This window comes from Lissotriton helveticus, chromosome 3_1 (genome assembly GCF_964261635.1).
Source record: "Lissotriton helveticus chromosome 3_1, aLisHel1.1, whole genome shotgun sequence".
Taxonomy (NCBI): domain Eukaryota; kingdom Metazoa; phylum Chordata; class Amphibia; order Caudata; family Salamandridae; genus Lissotriton; species Lissotriton helveticus.
Window position 1 is genome coordinate 1,424,855,726 of NC_136061.1, and position 22,774 is coordinate 1,424,878,499.

General features: G+C 41.4%; 1 protein-coding gene across 1 annotated transcript in view; it reads left to right on the plus strand.

Moving 5' to 3' along the window:
• The window catches only part of LOC144823501 (kelch domain-containing protein 1-like), a 348,734-nt gene that overhangs the window by 99,649 nt on the left and 226,311 nt on the right, over positions 1-22,774 (plus strand). Inside the window, exon 4 of the mRNA XM_078682075.1 lies at positions 3,161-3,239. Within this exon, the coding sequence (XP_078538201.1) occupies positions 3,161-3,239 (79 nt within the window). The remainder of the gene's footprint in view (positions 1-3,160; positions 3,240-22,774) is intronic.

Consider the following 22,774-nt stretch of genomic DNA (forward strand, 5'->3'; position numbering starts at 1 on the left):
GTAGTAGAGAGTGAGTAGTAGAGAGTGAGTAGTAGAGAGTGAGTAGTAGAGAGTGAGTAGTAGAGAGTGAGTAGTAGAGAGTGAGTAGTAGAGAGAGTAGTAGAGAGAGTAGTAGAGAGAGAGTAGTAGAGAGTGAGTAGTAGAGAGTGAGTAGTAGAGAGTGAGTAGTAGAGAGTGAGTAGTAGAGAGTGAGTAGTAGAGAGTGAGTAGTAGAGAGTGAGTAGTAGAGAGTGAGTAGTAGAGAGTGAGAAGTAGAGAGTGAGAAGTAGAGAGTGAGTAGTAGAGAGTAGTAGATAGTGAGTAGTAAAGAGTGAGTAGTAGAGAGTGAGTAGTAGAGAGTGAGTAGTAGAGAGTGAGTAGTAGAGAGTGAGTAGTAGAGAGTGAGTAGTAGAGAGTGAGTAGTAGAGAGAGTAGTAGAGAGAGAGTAGTAGAGAGTGAGTAGTAGAGAGTGAGTAGTAGAGAGTGAGTAGTAGAGAGTGAGAAGTAGAGAGTGAGAAGTAGAGAGTGAGAAGTAGAGAGTGAGAAGTAGAGAGTGAGAAGTAGAGAGTGAGTAGTAGAGAGTAGTAGATAGTGAGTAGTAGATAGTGAGTAGTAGATAGTGAGTAGTAAAGAGTGAGTAGTAGAGAGTAGTAGAGAGTGAATAGTAGAGAGTAGTAGAGCATGAGTAGTAGAGCATGAGTAGTAGAGCGTGAGTAGTAGAGCGTGAGTAGTAGAGCGTGAGTAGTAGAGCGTGAGCAGTAGAGCGTGAGCAGTAGAGAGAGTAGCGTAGAGTGAATAGTAGAGTGAATAGTAGAGTGAATAGTAGAGTGAATAGTAGAGTGAATAGTAGAGTGAGTAGTAGAGTGAGTAGTAGAGAGTGAGTAGTAGAGAGTAGTAGAGAGTAAGTAGTAGAGTGAGTAATAGAGAGCAGGAGAAAGTGAGTAGTAGAGAGTAGTAAAAAGTGAGTAGTAGAGAGTAGTAGAGAGTGAGTAGCAGAGAGAGAGAATAGTAGAGAGTAGTAGAGAGTGAGTAGTAAAGAGTGAGTAGTAGAGAGTGAATAGTAGAGAGTAGTAGAGCATGAGTAGTAGAGCATGAGTAGTAGAGCGTGAGTAGTAGAGCGTGAGTAGTAGAGCGTGAGTAGTAGAGCGTGAGTAGTAGAGCGTGAGTAGTAGAGCGTGAGTAGTAGAGCGTGAGTAGTAGAGAGTGAGTAGTAGAGAGTGAGTAGTAGAGAGTAGTAGAGAGTGAGTAGTAGGGAGTGAGTAGTAGAGAGTGAGTATTAGAGAGTAGAGGAGTAGTAGAGAGTAAGTAGTAGAGAGTAGTGAAGAATATTCCAAAGTTTGGCACAGCACCACTTGCACAATAAGTCCAATAAAATCATATCACTTAGAGTCCATATTGAAGCGCTGAATCTTGGTGTATATTCAAATGCTTTTATTTTCCTTAAGTTTCTGTACCACAGCCAGCTGACGCGTTTCGTTCTGTACAACAGAACTTCTTCAGGGCGTTCTTATTTCCTTCAAGTTATGTCGGTATCCTGTTGTCATATAACTAGATATTTCTTCCAAATGTTAGACGAGAAGTAAGTACATTCTTATTCAAAGTGACTAGGTATCAATTTTACCCACACAATTCGGGCAGACTTGAGTAATTTATAGCATCCTCAAAGTCAGTCTTTCAAAAATTCCAAAGTATAGGACATGATAATCCAAATGTTTCTCAAGAAAAGTCATTTTCAATCGTTCGAAATTTTGGCGTTTGGGCAGATATGACCCAGGGACCCCCAGTATGCAAGGGGAATTAGTCCCCCCCTCTGCAAACGCGCCAGTGGCCTGCGTTTCAGAGAGGTGTAAAAAGAGGCATAGCCTCATTACACCTCTGTGCAATGCAGCCCCCTGGCGCATACTGGAGGTTCCAGGTGGGCTAGTTGGCCCCCAGGGACCCCCAGTATACAAGGGGAATTAGTTCCCCCTCTTCAAACATGCACGGGGGCTGCGTTGCAGAGAGGTGTAAAAAAGGGTGTGACCTCAATACACCTTTCTGCAATGCAGCCCCCTGGCGCATACTGGAGGCTCCTGGTGGGCTAGTTGGCCCCCAGGGACCCCCAGTATGCAAGGCGAATTAGTTCCCCCTCTGCAAACGCGCCAGGGGGCTGCGTTGCAGAGAGGTGTAACAAGGGGCATAGCCTCATTACACCTCTGCAATGCAGCCCCCTGGCGCATACTGGAGGTTCAAGGTGGGCTAGTTGGCCCCCAAGGGCCCCCAGTATGCAAGGGGAATTAGTTCCCCCTCTTCAAACATGCACGGGGGCTGCGTTGCAGAGAGGTGTAAAAAGGGCCGTGGCTTCATTGCACCTCTCTGCAATGCAGTCCCCTGGTGCATACTGGAGATTCCTGGTGGGCTTTCAGGTCTTATATAGTTAGGAATTAGCATTAAAAAAACTTTGAAATTCACTGAAAAAAACATAGTTTTCAGGCCTTATATAGTTAGGAATTAGCATTTAAAAAACCTTGCAAATTCACTGAAAAAACCATAGGTTTCAGGCCTTATATAGTTAGGAATTAGCATTTAAAAAACCTTTAAAATTCACTCAAAAAACTATAAGTTTTAGGGGTGTTATAGTTAGCTGGACATTTCACTCATGCAAAACCATTGAAATTGCTCCTATACAGTTAGTTGTACTAACTATATTTCGCGCACCCGCAATCCACTGCTGATGATGTCACATATTACATCATTCATGACATGGTCAGTGACATCACTGATGACATCACTGATGACATCATCCACGCGACAATCACATACACCTTTTCATACACTAGTAAAATCTTCCATCACTCTTTGTAAAATAAAGAGTATCATATATGAATCCATTGTTACAGCAATACAAGTATCTAAAAACCCACTCAGTGATTTTAGATGTATACACACATCTAATCACTTACCTGTAGATTCACTCATACATGCGGTCAATGAACAATAGAACACTATCAAAAATACTTATACACCTAAATCGACATTACAATCTTCCGTAGTTCCTTATTAATCTGGTACAATTATCTTGTACTTAATTGGTGCTTCTCACCGAGCGCTTGATTTTTCTATCACTCTAAGATATATATATGTTATAGTGAGAAAAAATTGTTGCAACATGTTAAAGTCTCTGTACTTTTTATGTTTTCAGGGTGTACTCTACGTATTTGGTGGAATGCTAGATTCTGGATTCACTCAAGGAAAGACTCCTCTCTGGCTGTACAATATTGGTATGATGTTTAATCCTTTGATTTTAATCTAAGTCTTGTGTATGACATGTATAACACTAACACTTTAAAGTTTGTTTTCTGGATTGTAGGCACTGAATAATTCAGCACTGTGTGAGTGGACCTGGAGCATGCTCATATCTATCAATCTTTCTCCAATAGGCGTGTGTGTGCTGGTGTGTGTGTGTGTATATATATATATATATATATATATATCACCAAAGAACATCTTCACACTCACGGAAAAATGGAAGGGACACAACGGAGCAAGGTAGGCAGCTTTAATCACTGGTGTAGCATGACGCGTTTCGGAAGTAACATCTTCCTTTTTCAAATGCCCAGCGTTACAAATGTTTGTTCATGTTGCTTCGGTATTTTTGAGCAATCAAGCCCCTCCTTCGTTGGAATTACACACACCTGGACCTCGTGTGCTCTCTCAAATCCACTGCAGCTATAGTTGGAAGACTGCAATAACCACAATGCAGCACGTTGTCTGGCTGGGGCAGGAGATGAGGATGGCCGATTTTTAATGTCCACATAGACTGGAAGGCCGATTGTGAGCGTAGGTCCAGTGTGACGGGCAACCTAAATAAATAACAAACTGCCTTGCTTGCCCCTACTTCCAAGCCGCACTTTCCCACTGCGGGCTTCACCGGAGGCACCGGCACAGTGTCCATGCCTCTCCTAACAGTGCAGGACTGCTTGTACAGCGGTAATGTTTCCTTCGTGGGTCGGGTGGCGGTCTGCAGTTACCGTTCACTCGGAAAGTAGATAGTGTTGCCACTGGTGCCTACCAAACTGCAAACTCTTTATGGAAGGGTCCCTCCTGCGCGCCGTACGTTTTAGGGGTGTTATAGTTAGCTGGACATTTCACTCATACCAAACCATTGAAATTGCTCCTATATAGTTAGTTGTACTAACTATATTTCGCGCACCTGCAATCCACTGCTGATGATGTCACATATTACATCATTCATGAAATGGTCAGTGACATCACTGATGACATCTCAAATGACATCACTGTTGACATCATCCAGTGAATGTGGTTGGCTTTATTTAAATATGCATTATTTATATAGTAATTTGCATTGAGGAATGAGTGGATATATCAAAATAAATATTTGGATGGAGGATTTAGTAGCAGTGTAATTGACTGTTTACTTTAAATGTATAGTTTCTCACTAAATCTAGTGGATAGTGACTAAACTGTGTGAATATCTGTATCACTTTGTCAGTTGTTGTGTAAACTGGTTATCCAGTTGCTTACTAGCTATGTGAAAGTGTATTTTAGTTATTAATTAGTTAACTGAGTATTTTTATGGGAGAGTGAATGTGTGTGTGTGGTTCGGTGGGGGGTGTGTGACTGCCCAAAGTTGTGTGAATAGTTGATTCAGTAGATATATGAAGTTAAAACTACATATTCTAACATTTGGCAGTGTATGTGACAGTATAAGTATACATAGGACTCAATGATTGTGTGAGTGACTGTATACTTGTAATAATGATTTTATAATACACTAAGTATGACTTACTATGAAGTGGTGTTTGTATAAGTGTGTAGCTAAGTAAGTATGTAAGTATGATCCATTGTTTGCATAAGTGAGTAGGATAACTTCATATGTGAATAGGTTGTGTGCTGGTGTGTAATGTCGATATAGGTGTATAAGTATTTTTGATAGTGTTTTATTTTTCATTGACAGCATGTATGACTGAATCTACAGGTAAGTGATTAGATGTGTGTATACATCTAGGAATCACTGAGTGGGTTTTTAGATACTTGTATTGCTGTGTCAATGGATTCAAATTTAATACTCTGTATTTTACAAAGAGTGATGAACGTTTTTACTAGAGAAGGAAAAGTTCTATATGATTTTCACGTGGATGATGTCATCAGTGATGTCATCAGTGATGTTACTGACCATGTCATGAATGATGTAATATGTGACATCATCAGCAGTGGATTACGGGTGCGCGAAATATAGTTAGTACAACTAACTATATAGGAGCAATTTCAATGGTTTTGTATGAGTGAAATGTCCAGCTAACTATAACACCCCTAAAACTTATAGTTTTTTGAGTGAATTTCAAAGGTTTTTTAAATGCTAATTCCTAACTATATAAGGCCTGAAACCTATGGTTTTTTCAGTGAATTTGCAAGGTTTTTTAAATGCTAATTCTATTAGCGGATAATGTTTAAATATATGAATATCCTAGTGGGACCACCTGAGCAGCCCTAGGGGGTCAGGGTGTTTCTACCCTGCCCCCTTTTTGTGTTCTACACGTTTGTTTTTCTGCTTTCTTGTGCCTCAGTCTAACGAGCACAAGATGGATGCCAACACTCCCTGGTTAGAAGTGTTGACAGCCAATGAGCATGCAGCTTTCTCGGGAAGGCATGCTGATTGGCTGCCACTGTCTGTCAACACTAGCACAAGATGGATGCTAACACTTCCTGGTTAGAAGTGTTGACAGCCAATGAACATGCAGCTTTCTCGGGAAGGCATGCTGATTGGCTGCCACTGTCTGTCAACACTCCAAACCAGGAAGTGTTGGCAGCCATCTTGTGCCTCGGTAGAACCAAGGCACAAGAAAGCAGTGAAACAAAGGTGGAAACTCGCAAAGGGGGCAGGGTAGAAGCACCCTGACCCCCTAGGCCTGCTCAGGGGGTCCCACAAGGACCCTCCAGGTCCCAAAAAAAAAAATATATATATATATTTTTTAAATCACGGGGTACACGTACCGTGCGCGTACGGTACGCGTACCCCGCGACTTAAAAAAAAAAAAAAAAATGTTTGCCTTGGGGGTCCTTGTGGGACCCCCTGAGCAGGCCTAGGGGGTCAGGGTGCTTCTACCCTGCCCCCTTTTTGAGTTCTACACATTTGTTTTTCTGCTTTCCTGTACCTCACTCTACCGAGGCACAAGATGGCTGTCCACAATTTCTGTTTTGGAGTGTTGAGACAGTGGCAGCCAATCAGCATGGAGCTCGTGCACGGAGAGATACGCGCACGTACACGTACGGGTAAGCGTATGGATAAGCGTACGGTGAGCTCATATAGATATTTTTTTTTTTAAAGGTAATTTTCGTAAAAACCACTGGAGCAATTTTCACCAAATATAGCAAAGGCACTTCTGCGTACCAGTCCCTACAATTTTGCAATGTTTGGTGTAATTCCATTCATCGGTTCGGGCTGTAGCCTTGTCAATTCGTCCTATGGAAAATAACATGGGGAAAACACGTTTTGGGACCCCCTTTTTTCTCGGCCCCCACTTCACGAATCCCCCCGAAACTTTCAGGGAAGGAGCGCAGCGGAGCTGGCCTACATTTTGGAAAATTACACGCAAATTCCTCCACTGGCGCAAAAGTTATTCCCAATAGAATGTTGTGGATTTCCTATGGTAGCTAGGTCCTAACTATATATACCTACTGGCTATCGCCAGTAGGTTATATATATATATATATTCACTGAAAAAACCATAGGTTATAGACCATATATAGTTAGGAATTAGCATTTACAAAACCTTGAAAATTCACTGAAAAAACCATAGGTCCATATATCGTTAGGAATTAGCATTTAAAAAACCTTATTTTACTCACACAAAACCATTGAAATTCCATATATAGTTAGTTGCACTAACTATATATCGCGCACCCGCAATCCACTGCTGATGATGTCACATATTACATCATTCATGACATGGTCAGTGACATCACTGATGACATCACTGATGACATCACTGATGACATCTCAAATGACATCACTGATGACATCACTGATGACATCACTGATGACATCAATGACCACATCACTGATGATATCATTCATGTGACAATACAATGCATCTCCTCACATTTTAATATAACCTGTTTCACCCAGTGTTAAATACAGAATATAATTTTTGAAACCATTGACACACCAATACTAGTTACTACATACGCACTCACTGATTCCTACGTCTACACACACCTTCACTCATTCACCCATACAATCATTCATACATACAATCACTCATCTTTACAACACTATCATATGCACTCATACACCTATACAGACACTCACAGTCTGCCACTCATCCATGGAGTTACTCACACACCTAGTCAGTCCTGTAAAGAATCAATGACACTTCCATTTTCTTGTCTATACAGTTAAACATAGAGCACCTTACATTTTCAAACATATACTAACACATACTTACCTTGTTATACAATCATTGATACAAGTACACATTGATCTGCACAGAGTCACACACCTCCCAGCCAGCCACACACACACTCAGTCTCCCATACAAATACTTGGACAATCAATCAGTAACCCATATAGTTAATCATATAGCTACTGATCAACACATGCAGCAGTTTACAGAACAACAGACATAATGATGCACAAATTAAGACACTTTAGTCACTAACCCATGCACTCAGTGAGACACATTTAATCACTCACTCATACATTCAGTCATGCACCTACTAAATCCTTTGTCCAGACACTTATACTTCCACTCATTCTTCAATATGTAAGACACATTTTAACTTTACAGAAACATACAGTCACTGGATGTTGTCATCAGTGATGTCATCAGTGATGTCATCAGTGATGTCATTTGAGATGTCATCAGTGATGTCATCAGTGATGTCACTGACCATGTCATGAATGATGTAATATGTGACATCATCAGCAGTGGATTGCGGGTGAGCGATATATACTTAGTGCAACTAACTATATATGGAATTTCAATGGTTTTGTGTGAGTAAAATAAGGTTTTTTAAATGCTAATTCCTAACGATATATGGTCTATAACCTATGGTTTTTTCAGTGAATTTTCAAGGTTTTGTAAATGCTAATTCCTAACTATATATGGTCTATAACCTATGGTTTTTTCAGTGAATTTTCAAGGTTTTGTAAATGCTAATTCCTAACTATATATGGTCTATAACCTATGGTTTTTTCAGTGAATTTCAATGGTTTTTTAATAGCAAATATCATAAGCTGTCGAATGTCAAGTACGTGGTAAGTAAAAACATTTTCGTGTTTATGCACACTGATCTGCTTTGAATGCTGCCCCTCATTTCTATTAGGAGTACTCTCTCTTTGCAGATAGTGAAGGGTAGTTAACGCAGGCCTTTGCCCCCGTTGTAATCCGTCGTGCCTGCTTCTCTCTCCATTTGATTGATTGTTCTCTTTGGTTCATTCTCTATTTACAAACAAGCACAGAGTCGCAATACTCTGTTTAGTCTTTGCAGATAGCGAAAAATCGTGTAAAAAAACAAAAGGAATCGAGCAAAATCAGTAGGCCACTAATGGGATCTCTTTTTGACCTCGCTAAAATAGAAACATTAGGAACAACCTGTTGAAAATAGCAATGTGTATGTACATAAGCGGCGTTCATTTGTGTTCACAGTACCCCTTGTTGATTGTTTGAATCGAGCATTGAATTGTTCGAAGTTGGTTCTCTTAAGGATCTTCTCTGCCTGCAAACGAGGAAGAATAGGAATATTCTCTCTCCCTTTGCAGATAGTGAAGGGTAGGTAACGCAAGCCTTTAACACGTCGTACCTATTTCATTCCTCATTGATTGATTGATTGTCCGAACATTGACTGTTTGGGAATTAGTTCTTTTTTGAGGTATTCCCTGTTTGCAAATAAACGTAGGAAAATCTTTGCAAGTAGTGAAAGGGTACGTAATGCGGACCTTTCTCCCCCGTTGTAATCTGTCATGCCTATCTACTCCCCACTGATTGATGCACCTGTTTCACCCGGACCATTTACTAGAGATAGGTCATCTGGCCCGACCAGAGAGCACCCCTAGTGAAAAGGACATATGCAATAATAACGAAGTGATCACTGTATCCTGTTAACAGAAACTTTAGCATGAAACAACCTGGAAAGAAAAGAATAGGAAAACGAAAATCAGTAGGCCACTGATGAACTTTTTATTAAATAACAAACAAAGAAACGATAACAATACGTAATGATAAAACCTATTATTGTCCTAGAAACAAGAAACGTTAGAAGTAAGCCCGTAATAAGAAACCTGAAAACATCGCCCCTCACTGCCCCAAAACGTGTCTGTCCCACCGCCTGCCACGGCCAAATAACGGCAAACTGGGAAAGATAGAAGTCAGCAGACATCCGCCCCATTCTAGAAACTTCCAAAGGGCAACAGGTTTTCGGCTACGCCCAGCCGGAAGCAACACATATAAGGCGGGTCCTGCTGCCACGCCTCGGCCAGGAGATCATCACGTAGGGTGTAGCCGGAGGAGAGGCCGAGGCCAGCGGGACCCGGCCAGGGGGATTGACAACACTGGAGAGTTTCAGGGGGGGGGAATGTCCGTGTCCTCGACCCTCCCCTCTCTCTCCCAGTCCGGCCGCGGTGGCCCTTGAGAGTTGCAGATTGTCCCTCCACACTCTCTCCTGGTCCGGCCACCAACGGCCGGGGGCTGGGGCCGACGGGATCCGGCTGCAGCCGATGAGCCAAGGAACCCGTTCATGGGGCCAGAGCAAAGGGCGTCCGGCCGCCATCCACCGGAGGTCCGGCCCAAAGACGGACGGGACATTTCTTCTTTCTTGAATAATTGCTGCAACAACCCTGGGGGGGGGATGTCTTGCACATGCCTCCGACCCCCCCCCCCTCTCGTCCTCATCGCCTGGTCCGGCCATAACAAATCTCAAGCGAGACGCCGTGGGGTGCACTGGGAGGGAGAGACGGTGCGAACAGGCCTCTCCCGCCTCCCCAGGTGGAGGCTTCCCAGCTGCACCCTCAGCGCTCCAGGCGCCCGGAAAAGGGTTCTTCCACTGTGGCGATGCTGCAACGTCTCGCCCGGCAGGGTGGAGCCCGTCCGCTCATTTGACCCCGCGATCGCCAGTAGCTACCGAACTCTCAAAATGGCGGTCGACCTGGCAAGAGCGGGCCCAGCATAAAGAAATGGCCCGGTCACTGGTTGACTCCACCACCGTAGTCCTCCACGACCTTGAAGATTCTAGAGGAGCCGCGGGAGTCCCCGACCCCCGCAGACACCCCCGATGGGGAATGACTGCCATGATCGCCCGTGGAGTGACGAAACTGTAGCCGCGGGACGTCGGCGCTCCCATGCTGGCGCCAGCCTCAGTTTGAATGACTAGAATCCTGCAGACCTCAGTTCTGGTGAAAGCACAGTGTGACCCGGTAGGAAAAATTGTTGCACCCCCCTCCCCTTTTTGACTGATGGTTCAAACCACCGATCCTTTCCTTTGCCCTTTTAACGGAACTTTGGACTGCCTCCCCCCCCCCCGCGGCGCCCCACGCCGTTATTTGCTGGGCGGCAACTTACTAGACATCACCTTCGTGACATCCAGATTTCAGCGCGTTCTGCTGCCTTGGAACTATTCGCACAACAGACCGCTACGGACAACCCACCCCCCGGGACGCCCCACGCCGGATACCCAAATCAGTGCGGCACCCAGGCAACATCTTCTGAATTTTCATAATTTGAAAGAACTAGTAACATGTCCTCATCAGGAATTTCCTCTTCAATCATCTCATCAGGAATTTCCTCATGAAAAGTCTGCAATGATGATTCTTGTAACTCTATGGTCTCCAAACATTCGATAAATTCGCCATCAAGACATTGATCAAAAAAATCATTCAAGTCATCTCCTCCTTGTGAGACTATTTCATTATTGGTGCTGTCAATTTCAATAAATGTAGTGGATAATTCAAAAGAAATTGCCACGGTCTCTTCGTTGTTTAAATGTTTTTACTTTTTTGTTTTGTTGTATATATTTATAAGTTATTAAAGTTTTATATTCCTACTACTTTGTTGGAGTGCTATATATTTTTAATGTGACACATAATTGTAAAAACTTTGATGTACAAAGAGTCATCCCTGGAATCTTCCGCTTCAGGCTCGGTCCCCTCCCCAATCACAATACAGGATGGTTTTCAGATAGTATGAACACGTGTGGTGTGACGGATCTCATCGGGTGTGGGCCTTGATCTACTATAACTCCTTTGAAGAGGGGTGATTCTTTACAGCTGGGGCCATAAACTACATCTGCAGGGCTAGCTGATAGCCTAGGACCGGCCTGGACAATCAGACACAGAGGAAGAGGAGTGTCAGAGGGTGCGGTAGTGAATAGGGCGAAAGGGAGGTGTCGGGCGGGCACAGAGTGTGATTCTCAGGGAAGAGCAGCGCAGATGGGGGGAGGTTTATTGCCCATGCATAAGACAGAGAGCGGGGGTGAGCAGTGCCTGGGGAAGATGCTTGCGAGGGTGGGGAGCCATGCTACGAATCGACAGCGTGCAGAGAGTGGGTCTGGTCAAGGCATCTAAAATGGCTGCCGTGCACAACAAAAGTGTGGCATTTAAAAAAAGGCAAGATGGCGCAGACAATGTTTTTCAACACTTCCTCATTTCCTTCGAATCGAACGTTAACAGACGTTGGTGCATATTGCCAAAGTTAAGCGATATTTATCGCTAACGATACTTAGCAACGAATTTTTTACCGCTAAGCATCGTCAGAAATTATCGAAGATAAACCTTGCTATTATCAAGGTTTATCGCAAATGCGATAAAAAACGGCCGCAATGCATGAATATCGCTAAAAAGTCAGCGATATTCATGCATTACCGAGCTAATGCTCTTAGCCATGTTATCCACCTCCCATTGGATAACATGGCTAAGAACTGCTCAGGGCAGGTGTTAGTTTTTGGAGATATTCGCGCTTAGCGCGAATATCTCCAAAAGTTGGTAATAGGAGATAGATATCTTGCATGTTGTAATGCAAGTTATTGTGGTATATGGAACTCATACCATAATCTCTCAGGAAAGCAGAAACTGATCCTTTTGGGACCGCCTGAGAAGGCCTAGGGGGTGAGGGGTACTCTACTTTGCCCCCTTTTCACGTTCCGAACTATTTTATTTTACTCTCTTCTGTAATTACACAAAATGGCAGCGATAAGATGCATCAGAGACAGACAGTGAGAGAAAGGAGGCCGGAGATGAAGAAGAGATGTCAAATACACATTGGAGATAATATAGTGGGAGAAGGGAAGTAAATATGAGTAAACTTACCATGTAACATAAAAATGTTCCACTCTATACTAAAAGTCTCATTTTATACTACAATCACTTCGCTACAACCTCATAAATTAAAAATAAAAATGAATAATGTCTCAAACAATTTTTGTATTTCTAAATATAAATTTATTCTTCTGAATTTTCAAAATTTGAAAGAACTAGTAACATGTCCTCATCAGGAATTTCCTCTTCAATCATCTCATCTGGAATCTCCTCATGAAAAGTCTGCAATGATGATTCTTGTAACTCTATGGTCTCCAAACATTCGATAAATTCGCCATCAAGAGATTGATCCAAAAAATCATTCAAGTCATCTCCTCCTTGTGAGAATACTTCATTATTGGTGCTGTCAATTTCAATAAATGTAGTGGATAATTCAAAAGAAATTGCCACGGTCTCTTCATTGTGAGCCATTTTATTTTGAAATTGCTTGCTGTAAATTGCAGAAAAAAATAATCACTTTCATTTATCGTTTTTAGTATTTAGTATAACAGAAGGACTGTAAATAAATAACAGAAAACATTTTTCAAATTATCTTAAAGTGTACAACATAGTTCCCCTTACAAATTAACAACTCACCTTTTTAAAAGTAGGAGAAGTGTTAGTACTGTGTAAACCAAACACCAGAAATTGAGCACCAAAAATTCCTCACAAATGTACCTCAGACAGTAGTATCACAAAATGGCTGTGGTTTCCTCTCATTTTAGATATATACATAACCAATTAACTTTCATCACACACAAATACAAAACCAAAGTAACATTTTAATTGGTTCTAAATTTCAACACTTTCAAATGTGTTTTCCCCATGCAATTTTCCATAGGACATTTAGATAAGTCTACAGCCTGAATGGCTGAACGGAATTACACCAAACTTGGCAAAATGGTACATCAAACCTAAGAGGTCAGGGAGGATCTACTATGCCCCCTTATGGTCATTTGCCCCTTCGCTTTGGCCTCCTCTTGTCTCTCGATCCTACCGAGAGACAAGATGGCGGCCGCTACGGACTGTTTGGAATGTTTACAGACGCCGGAGAACCAATCGCCTTCGCAAAGCTCCGTAACGCGAAAAGTACGCAAAGCGGAGCGCTGTTACAGATATATATCTTTTTTTGAACGTTAATTTCTCAAAATCCACTGGAGCACATATATTGAAACCTAGCAAAGGCACATCGGGCTACCAGTCCCTAATATTTTGCCAAGTTTCGTACAAATCCATTCAGCCGTTCGATTATTATTATTATTATTTTTTTTTGCCCCGCGGGGCCCTTTTAAAACCTCCACATCAAACCTAGGGGGTCAGCGAGGATCTACTATGCCCCCTTATGGTCATTTGCCCCTTCGCTTTGGCCTCCTCTTGTCTCTCGATCCTACCGAGAGACAAGATGGCGGCCGCTACGGACTGTTTGGAATGTTTACAGACGCCGGAGAACCAATCAGCTTCGCTTCACAAAGCTCCGTAACGCGAAAAGTACGCGAACTGGAGCGCTGCCCGGTCCGCTGTTACAGATATATATCTTTTTTTGAACGTTAATTTCTCAAAATCCACTGGAGCACATATATTGAGACCTAGCAAAGGCACATCGGGCTACCAGTCCCTACAATTTTGCCAAGTTTCGTGCAAATCCATTCAGCCGTTCGGGCTAAAAGTGAGGCCAACCGCCCTATGGAAAACTCAATGTTAAAAACACGTTTTGGGACCCCCCTTTTTTCTCGGCCCCCCCTTGACGAAACCCCCCCAAATTCTCAGGGGCTGCTCAGAAACAAAATGTTCCATTTTCCTGAAAATTTCAGCCAATTCCGTCCACAAACGCCAAAGTTATTAGACATAGAATTTTCAAAAATCCCATAGAGGAAAAAATCCTAACTATATATACCTACTGGCGACCGCCAGTAGGTAATATATATATATATATATATATATATATATATATATTACCACAGTTTCTTCTTTCCACACGATGTAGATCAAAGGACACGGCACAGCAACAGATAGTTTTAGCGTTCTTTTATTCACACACCAGTGCAAAAGTGACGTGCATCAAAAAAGGACGGTCTACGCGTTTCGGCTCCTGCCTTCCACTGGACCATAGAGTCCCTAGGTCTAGACCTTGTTTAAATAGTGTTCATAGTGTAAGTACCCTCTACCATTTCCATGGTCAACTAGACCAACCCACCCAGCATTGTATATACATGGCCAGTACATGTTAAAGGTATATACACTAATATGTACAATCAACGTAAAGTACTCTAGTCATAATCCAGAACTATACATTCAAAAATAAAGTATTTACACTGTTGTTCTTTTATGCATATTGGTGTTTCTAAATTGATGTAAAGTACCATGAATCAATCGAACCGATAAAGTATTGCACCCAGCATTGGCATTTTAACCCACTGTTTTACCCAATCCAAAAATACCTATAAATTTGAATCTTTTTTGGATTTTATCTATCCGGTCGTAGCTAGGAAGCTCTTTTTACAGTGGCGGTTCGGAACCCTCCCCCTTAAATCCTTCACGAGTAAATGGACCAATGGAGGGGACAAACTATGCCCTGGTTGCAATTCCTGTGATGAGGAGGAAATCCATGTCCTGTTTTTCTGCTCCATCTATAGGTCTCCAAGGAAGTATTGGTTGGTGCCTTTATGCAGAAACATGGCAATAAGAAACTGTTCAACTTCTTACAGAATATTGAAATCTGATTCCTCTCCTCACATTGTTTTTGCAGTCTCTAAATATCTGTTCGCCATGTGGCGTATTAGGTCCAAGTTGATTAAGGCTTTACCAACATAGGATGATAGTTCCGGCCACTGTCTTAAACCAAATTTTAGCCTTTATGGCAAAGTTTTTAAATCATGTTATTTTAAACTCAATTAATATAATTGTGATGTATCTTTCTTATTCATTTTTATCTTATTTAACTCTTACTCCCAAAACTTGTATCCATTTGTATAACATGTATCAAATGTTGATTTAAAAGTTGTATGTCTTTTTATGTATCTTTTATGGTCTCAATGGCCGAAATAAAGATTTTTTGGATTGGATTGGATTGGATAAAGTATTGACAACAAAATTTTTTTTCAATAAGTTCCATCTCTATCTAAGCATTTACGGTATTAATTCATACTCATTCAATGGATTATTCAGAGATTGAAGACTAAGTTAATTCAGGGTTAGTAGTAGCCTGAAATCATATAGTAATACATTCGCAAGCCTTGCGGGGGAACAAATTATTAGGATATAATAAGGTTTGGAAGCTGCTGCAATGGTCTAAAATAAAATAAAGTATCATATAGACATTGGAGCCAAGACTTAGTAATGCATATCATCATTCTCTCGGTATAGCACAACCTTTCATTTGTAATTATATGCATTATTCTGGCAACTCTTTCTCATGCAGCTACCCCAATTTGTTGTGAAGTCACAATCTCCTTTGAGTTCCTCATTTTTTCTAGTATTATCATATGTTTTATACATCACTTTGTCCTATAGTTTCTATTCACCATAAATGCTTGTAGAGTCCTTTTGGTCTAAACGGTTCTCATTTCATACAATTCACAACATGTACACTTCCCAGCTTCAGTTAGACGGTTCTTATACGATTCCCTTGGAATACTACACATTCAATTGGCAACATCATTCTACTGTTATTTGATCAGTTCACAAATGTACATACAGTTCGGCGTCCAAGTTATGACCAAAAGGTGCCTCAGTCCCCATGTTCAGTATCATTCGCGACTCTAGGCGTCTCAACATTTGTAGTTGGTCGCCACCCCTCTCCGAGAGTTTGCACAGTTTGATTCCCGAATATCTTAGAAGGGAAGTGTCACTCTGATGATGTTGAGCAAAGTGTGTGGCCATTGGGTAGCACGGGTCCTTATTTTTTATTGCCCTTAGATGTTGCAATATCCTTAATTTAAGTTTGTTTATGGTGCTCCCGATGTAGTATTTGCCACAGGGACATTGAAGTCGATAAACCACACATTTGGACTCGCATGTAATATGGTCATATATGATTTCTTTTCTGCCATTCTGTAATGTATAATGTTTGATATTTTCCCCATGCTCACAGGCTTTACATTTGTGACATTTCCAGAAGCCAGGTGTTGTCAGCCAATTCTGTTTTCTCTCCTTACGTGGTTCTAAATGACTTTGTGTCAAAATGTCTCTTAAGGAAGAGGTTTTTCTGTATGTAATGCTTGGATTTGCTGTCAGGCTCTCATTCAAAGTTTTATCCAGACGAAGAATTGGCCAATGCTTTTTGTAGGCTTTCTTCATTTGTATGCTTTGGTTATCGTACTCCACAATAAGTCTAGTTGTTCCACTGCTCTGGTCTGTTTTCTGTTCTCGATCTCTTTTTAATTTCTTATTCTTAGGGGTTAATAGTTCTTCTCTCTTTTTCAGATGCATACGATTTTTTGCGGTGTTGATCACTTCCATTGGGTATCCTCTTTCGAGGAATCTGAGGCCCATGTTTTCTATTTCTTCATTCAGGTCGTCTTCCTCAGAACAATTCCTTTTTACCCTTAACATTTGTCCGTAAGGGATACTCCATTTTAGTCTGGTTGGATGCCCACTATTCGCGTGTAAAATGCTATTACATGCTGTTGGTTTTCTGTGGATTTTGGAGCAGAGTTTATTGTTCTTAATGAATATCTCCACATCAAGGAATATCAGAGAATGGGTGCTAGTCGTGGATGTGAATTTCAAACTGTATCTGTTTTTATCCAAGGTTTCAATGAATATTTTCAGCGAGTTCTCATCTCCGTCCCAAATGACGAACAAGTCGTCAATGAAACGACACCACAATTTAATTTTCGGCCCATCCGGGTCTTCTTGATCTCTCTTGATCACCTCAGTCTCCCAAGCCCCCATCAGGATGTTCGCATATGTGGGAGCAAATGATGTCCCCATTGCTGTCCCCTGTTTCTGGAGATATATGTCTCCTAGGAACAGGAATGCATTGTGTGTCAGGCAGTATTGGAGCATCTCCAGTAGCATGTTTGAATGTTCTAGAAAGTTCACAGATCGTGTCTTGAGGATCTCCTTCACAGCCTCAATGCCGTCCTCATGGCGTATTGAGGTATAAAGCGATGTGACATCGATTGTTGCCATTTGATAGGTTGACTTCCATTCACAGATTGATATTCTTTGCAAAAAATCCATTGTATCCCTTAGAAAGGATGGTAGGTTGGTCACATAGTGCATCAAGAAGATATCTATAAATCTTGAGGTGGTTTCTAGTAGAGACCCTATTGAACTCACGATGGGTCTCCCTGGTGGTTGGTCTAGTGACTTATGGATTTTTGGTAGGAAATATATGGTGGCCATAATCGGGTTGTTCGTTTTCAGATAGTTGTACTCGTCGAAGTCTAGAAGACCCCTATCTTTCCAGGTTAACAACTTTGAATGATATTCATTCGTCCATATTTCCAATGGATTTGTACATAGCTTTTCATAGTGTTCCTGGATGAGGAGTTGTCGGTTTGCTTCTTCAATGTAATCCGCAACATTTTGAATAACGAGGTTGCCCCCTTTGTCTGAGGCTTTTATGATTATCGACCCATCATTTTTCAAGTCCATCATTGCTTTTTGTTCTTCCAGAGATAGATTTTGTTTTCCACTCTGTCCATTTCTTGTGGATTTGTCCGAAATTTTCATTATTTCCTCCACCATAAGTTCTTGAAATAAATCGACTTTATTCCCAGGAGGGAGTTGTGGACAGAATCTGGAGGCTCTTTTCAGTCCACTGTTTCCACCTAAGTTGGTATGTAGGCCAATGTTTTCACAGAAATTAATTTCCATTTCAGAGGTGATTGTGTTATCCCTTTGGCTATTGGAGGGTGTTTCTTTAATGGAAGTTAGGGTTATCATGGCAGTTAAGTCCTTCTGTGTAACTGCTGTTTGTTTGTTGGTATCATGGGCACATGTTCTCTTGTCGTTGTTATTTCGAGTTTTTTCAGCAAAGTGTTTATTAAGTTTCACCTTCCTGCAAAATTTATAGAGGTCAATGCGAGCATTTGGTACATTCATAGTCTTTGTTGGGCAAAAAGAGAGACCCTTATTAAGGAGTTTTAGGTGGCTGTCCGATAGTTGTTTATTAGACAGGTTTACCACTATATTGGGCACGGACAGTTGTTTCTTCACCTTTATTTTGGCTTTCCTTTGCCTCGCTTTGGTTTTACTTCTTTTTCCACCCCTCCTGGTTTTTGGTTTGTTGGGGGTTTCTTCGGTGGACGTTGTTCTCTTCCCCAAGTGTTGGCTCTGCCTCTTCCTCTCTGTCGCGTTATCATGTGCGCTAGTTTGATCTCCCCCTGAAAATCCAAAGGGGTTACATTCAGTTCTCCTTCGACTGAGCTCACCTCGGAGCTGTCTACATTTTCCGCGGGATCAGTGGCTCTGTCCACGTTTTTGTCCATAGCAACATGGCTCCTAAGTGTGTCGTATTTTCTGGCGAAGGTGTAAATTCGGCCATTCATATAATCCAATCTGTCTCTCATGAACTTGTTGGCCTTCCTTTGTTCTACCTCCATCTCATGCTTCGCTATCTTCTTTTCCATATTTTCCAATGCTTCTTTGCTCTCTTCTGATGTGGGGATATCTGCGAGTTCTGCTTCCAGAGCCACTATTGTGCTCATAATCTTCTCAAGTTTTCTCTCCGCATGAATGATTAGGGTCCTCATCAGTTTATATGAGCATTCATTAGTGTCTGTTTGCCATAATTTTATCAGGTCAGTATCCAAGTCATTTAGAGTTGGCATTATCAGGATCCTCAGTCCTCGAGGCACTCTTTTAAATTCAATGTACTTCTCTAATGATGTTTTCTCCCACCATTTATTTACTTCCTGGATCCGCTGATATTGTAGTTCTCGTATGATATTGGCAATTGTTCTCTCCTTAGTTTTCTCTCCCCCATCTTTCTTAGCATCCAAGGATGTCGTTGGAGAGTTATCATCATTGAGGAGCTCACTCGCCCTCTGCTGGCGATTTTTTGTTTTCTCTGCCATGTTTTTACTTTTAGCTGGGTTGGGTTGTTATTTAAATTCTACTTGATGCACTGCTACACTTTGTCTGGTGTGTTAATTAATTGTATTTAGATTGGGGTAACCTGCTCCCCTGATCCCAGAGTTAAGCCGGACCCAATTCCACGCTTCTGTTGCTTTCCTGTGAGGCACCTTTGTGCTCACACGTTTAATCCAAAAATGCTGTATTGCCCCTTTAAGGAAAGTCTGTGCTCATCTGAGTTCGTCGATCTTGCCGATGATGTCGTGCTTCAGTTTCCTTGCAGTTTCCTTACAGAGCAAATCGCTAGAGTTTTCCCAATCACTCGGGGATTTCGGCCAGGCTGTACGTTTGAAGGACTGGTGAGTGGTATTGCATGTATTTTCGGATTGTGTTTCCCTTTTTGTCACATGCCAAACTTCCACACCCACATCACGCCAGGGCTTCCCTCGCTGGGGCTCGTAGAGCCGAAGGGCGGTTGCCTCCCACCCCACCCGAACGCAGCCTCCGCTGCACTACAAAGTTAGGCGGTCTGACAATTACCACGACGATTCACTCACCCCAGCTCCGGTCACCTCCGTACTATCCCGCTGGCGATCTCAGCGTTTCTCCCGCTACGAATCTCCCCGCAGCAGGTTTTTTCACAAGGGCCGCCTGGCTCCGCAGCAGAGGCGTCGGCTGTTTTCCCCAAATTACAACCAGCTGGATTCCGATCTCCCGATCAGTCACGGCCGCTTCACCTCGTCTTGGAGTGCCTGTGTTGCGCGTCCCAGCTCACGCGCTCAATATTACCACAGTTTCTTCTTTCCACACGATGTAGATCAAAGGACACGGCACAGCAACAGATAGTTTTAGCGTTCTTTTATTCACACACCAGTGCAAAAGTGACGTGCATCAAAAAAGGACGGTCTACGCGTTTCGGCTCCTGCCTTCCACTGGACCATAGAGTCCCTAGGTCTAGACCTTGTTTAAATAGTGTTCATAGTGTAAGTACCCTCTACCATTTCCATGGTCAACTAGACCAACCCACCCAGCATTGTATATACATGGCCAGTACATGTTAAAGGTATATACACTAATATGTACAATCAACGTAAAGTACTCTAGTCATAATCCAGAACTATACATTCAAAAATAAAGTATTTACACTGTTGTTCTTTTATGCATATTGGTGTTTCTAAATTATATATATATTGATGACATCTCAAATGACATCATTGATGACAACATCCTTGTGACAAAGTGGCAGACCTCCTATCAGCATAAAATAACCTTTGACACACACATTCAAAAATAGAAACTAACATTTTCTTAAAAAAGGAGAAAACAATACCAATTACAACAACTTATTTGGTAATTCCAACATCTACATACACATCCACTCATTCACCAACAGTTCTATATAGTCACTCATGCATGTACTTACTCATCATATGTACTCATACACCTATACATCCTGTTACACACTAATACTCATCCATATAGTTACTCACACACAAATTCACACATGCAAATAAACTATCAAAAAACCATTTACTTGATTATACTGCTATATACACACCACTACACATACTTCTACAGAAACGGAAACATATTTACTCTCTTAAACAATCAATTATAAAAACACATACTCACTAACCCACCCATACACACAATCATCCACCCATACAGTCTTGCACACATGCTGTCTTCAAAATACATACAAATAGTGAGTCACTCATTCATGCATCTGTGCTCTAAGTAATATCCCCCACCGAACCATACAGACACTGATACTGATACTCAAAAAAACAACTAATAACCCATATACACACTCATGTAGCTACTCACCAACCCATGCAGCCACTTATACACAAAGTGAGACACAGATACAGATATTTAAATATTTAAACATTACTCGCTAATATATGTATTCACTAAGATACATTTAATAAGTCAGTTAACCAATCAATTTTACACAAAAAAAATCCATTTAGACATTTATTTACCCATTTATTCTTCCATCAACCTTTAGATATACATATATAAAAAATATTTATTTTTCAGAAAGATACACATTCACTGGATGATGTCATCAGTGATGTCATTTGAGATGTCATCAGTGATGTCATGAGTGATGTCACTGACCATGTCATGAGTGATGTAATATGTGACTTCATCAGCAGTGCATTGCACGCGCAAGTTATAGTGAGTCCAACTAACTATAACGTGGGAATTTCAATGGTTTTATGCGAGTAAAATTTCCACCTAACTATAACTGGTGTGAAACCTATGGTTTTTTCAGTGAATTTAATAGGTTTTTTAAATGCTAATTCCTAACTATAACTGATGTGAAACCTATGGTTTTTTCAGTATATATATATATATATATATATATATATATATATATATAATTTCTATGGCAAAAAGAAACCCCTCATTTTGTTCCTTTTCAAATTAAATGTAGTAAGTGTTACCACTTTATTCCAATCAAGATGACTTCAGGTATGCCATACTTATGTCATAAGTAAGACTGTTAGCGTTCTAGTTGTTCTTTAGAACACTCTGGGACATTCTGTCATTGGGCTATAGTTGGGCTACATCTGGCTGATATTTGGGCTATATTTGGGCTCTTTTGTCTCTGGTGGCCATCTTGGGAGACTGCATATCAGAATTTTTTTAATGAAATATAAGAGGATTTGAGAAGTCACTCAAAATGTGCCCTAATTTTTCTTTCTTCAGCACTAATCATAATTTCTAAGGCAAAATGAACCCCCTCATTTTGTTCCTTTGCAAATTAAATGTTTTAAGTGTTAACACTTTATTCCAATCAAGATGACTTCAGGTGTGCCATACTTTTGTCATAAGTAAGACTGTTAGCGCTCTAGTTGTTCTTTAGAACACTCTGGGACATTCTGTCATTGGGCTTTAGTTGGGCTACATCTGGCTGATATTTGGGCTACATTTGTTTTTTTTTGTCTCTGGTGGCCATCTTTGGGCTACATTGGGCTACATTTGGGCTCTAACATATATATAGCCCAATGTAGCCCAATATATATTTTTTCAAAGTTAATTTTCGTAAAAACCACTGGAGCATATATCTTGAGACATAGCAAAGGCACATCGGGGTACCAGTCCCTACAATTTTGCCAAGTTTGGTGGAAATCCATTCAGCCGTTCGGGCTAAAAGTGAGTCCAACCGCCCTATGAAAATTAACATGGGGAAAACAAGTTTTGGGACCCCCCTTTTATCTCGGCCCCCGCTTGACGGATCCCCCCGAAACTTTCAGGGAAGGAGCGGAGCGCAGCGAGGCAAAGTTAAGAAAAATTACAGGCAGATCCCTCATTCGGCGCCAAAGTTATTCCCAATAGAATGTTGCGGATTTCCTATGGAAAACGATCCTAACTATAACTACCTACTGGCGACCGCCAGTAGGTAATATATATATATATATCCAAAACTACAGGAACCACCAATTTGAGTGAAGCCTCACAGACGACAATAAT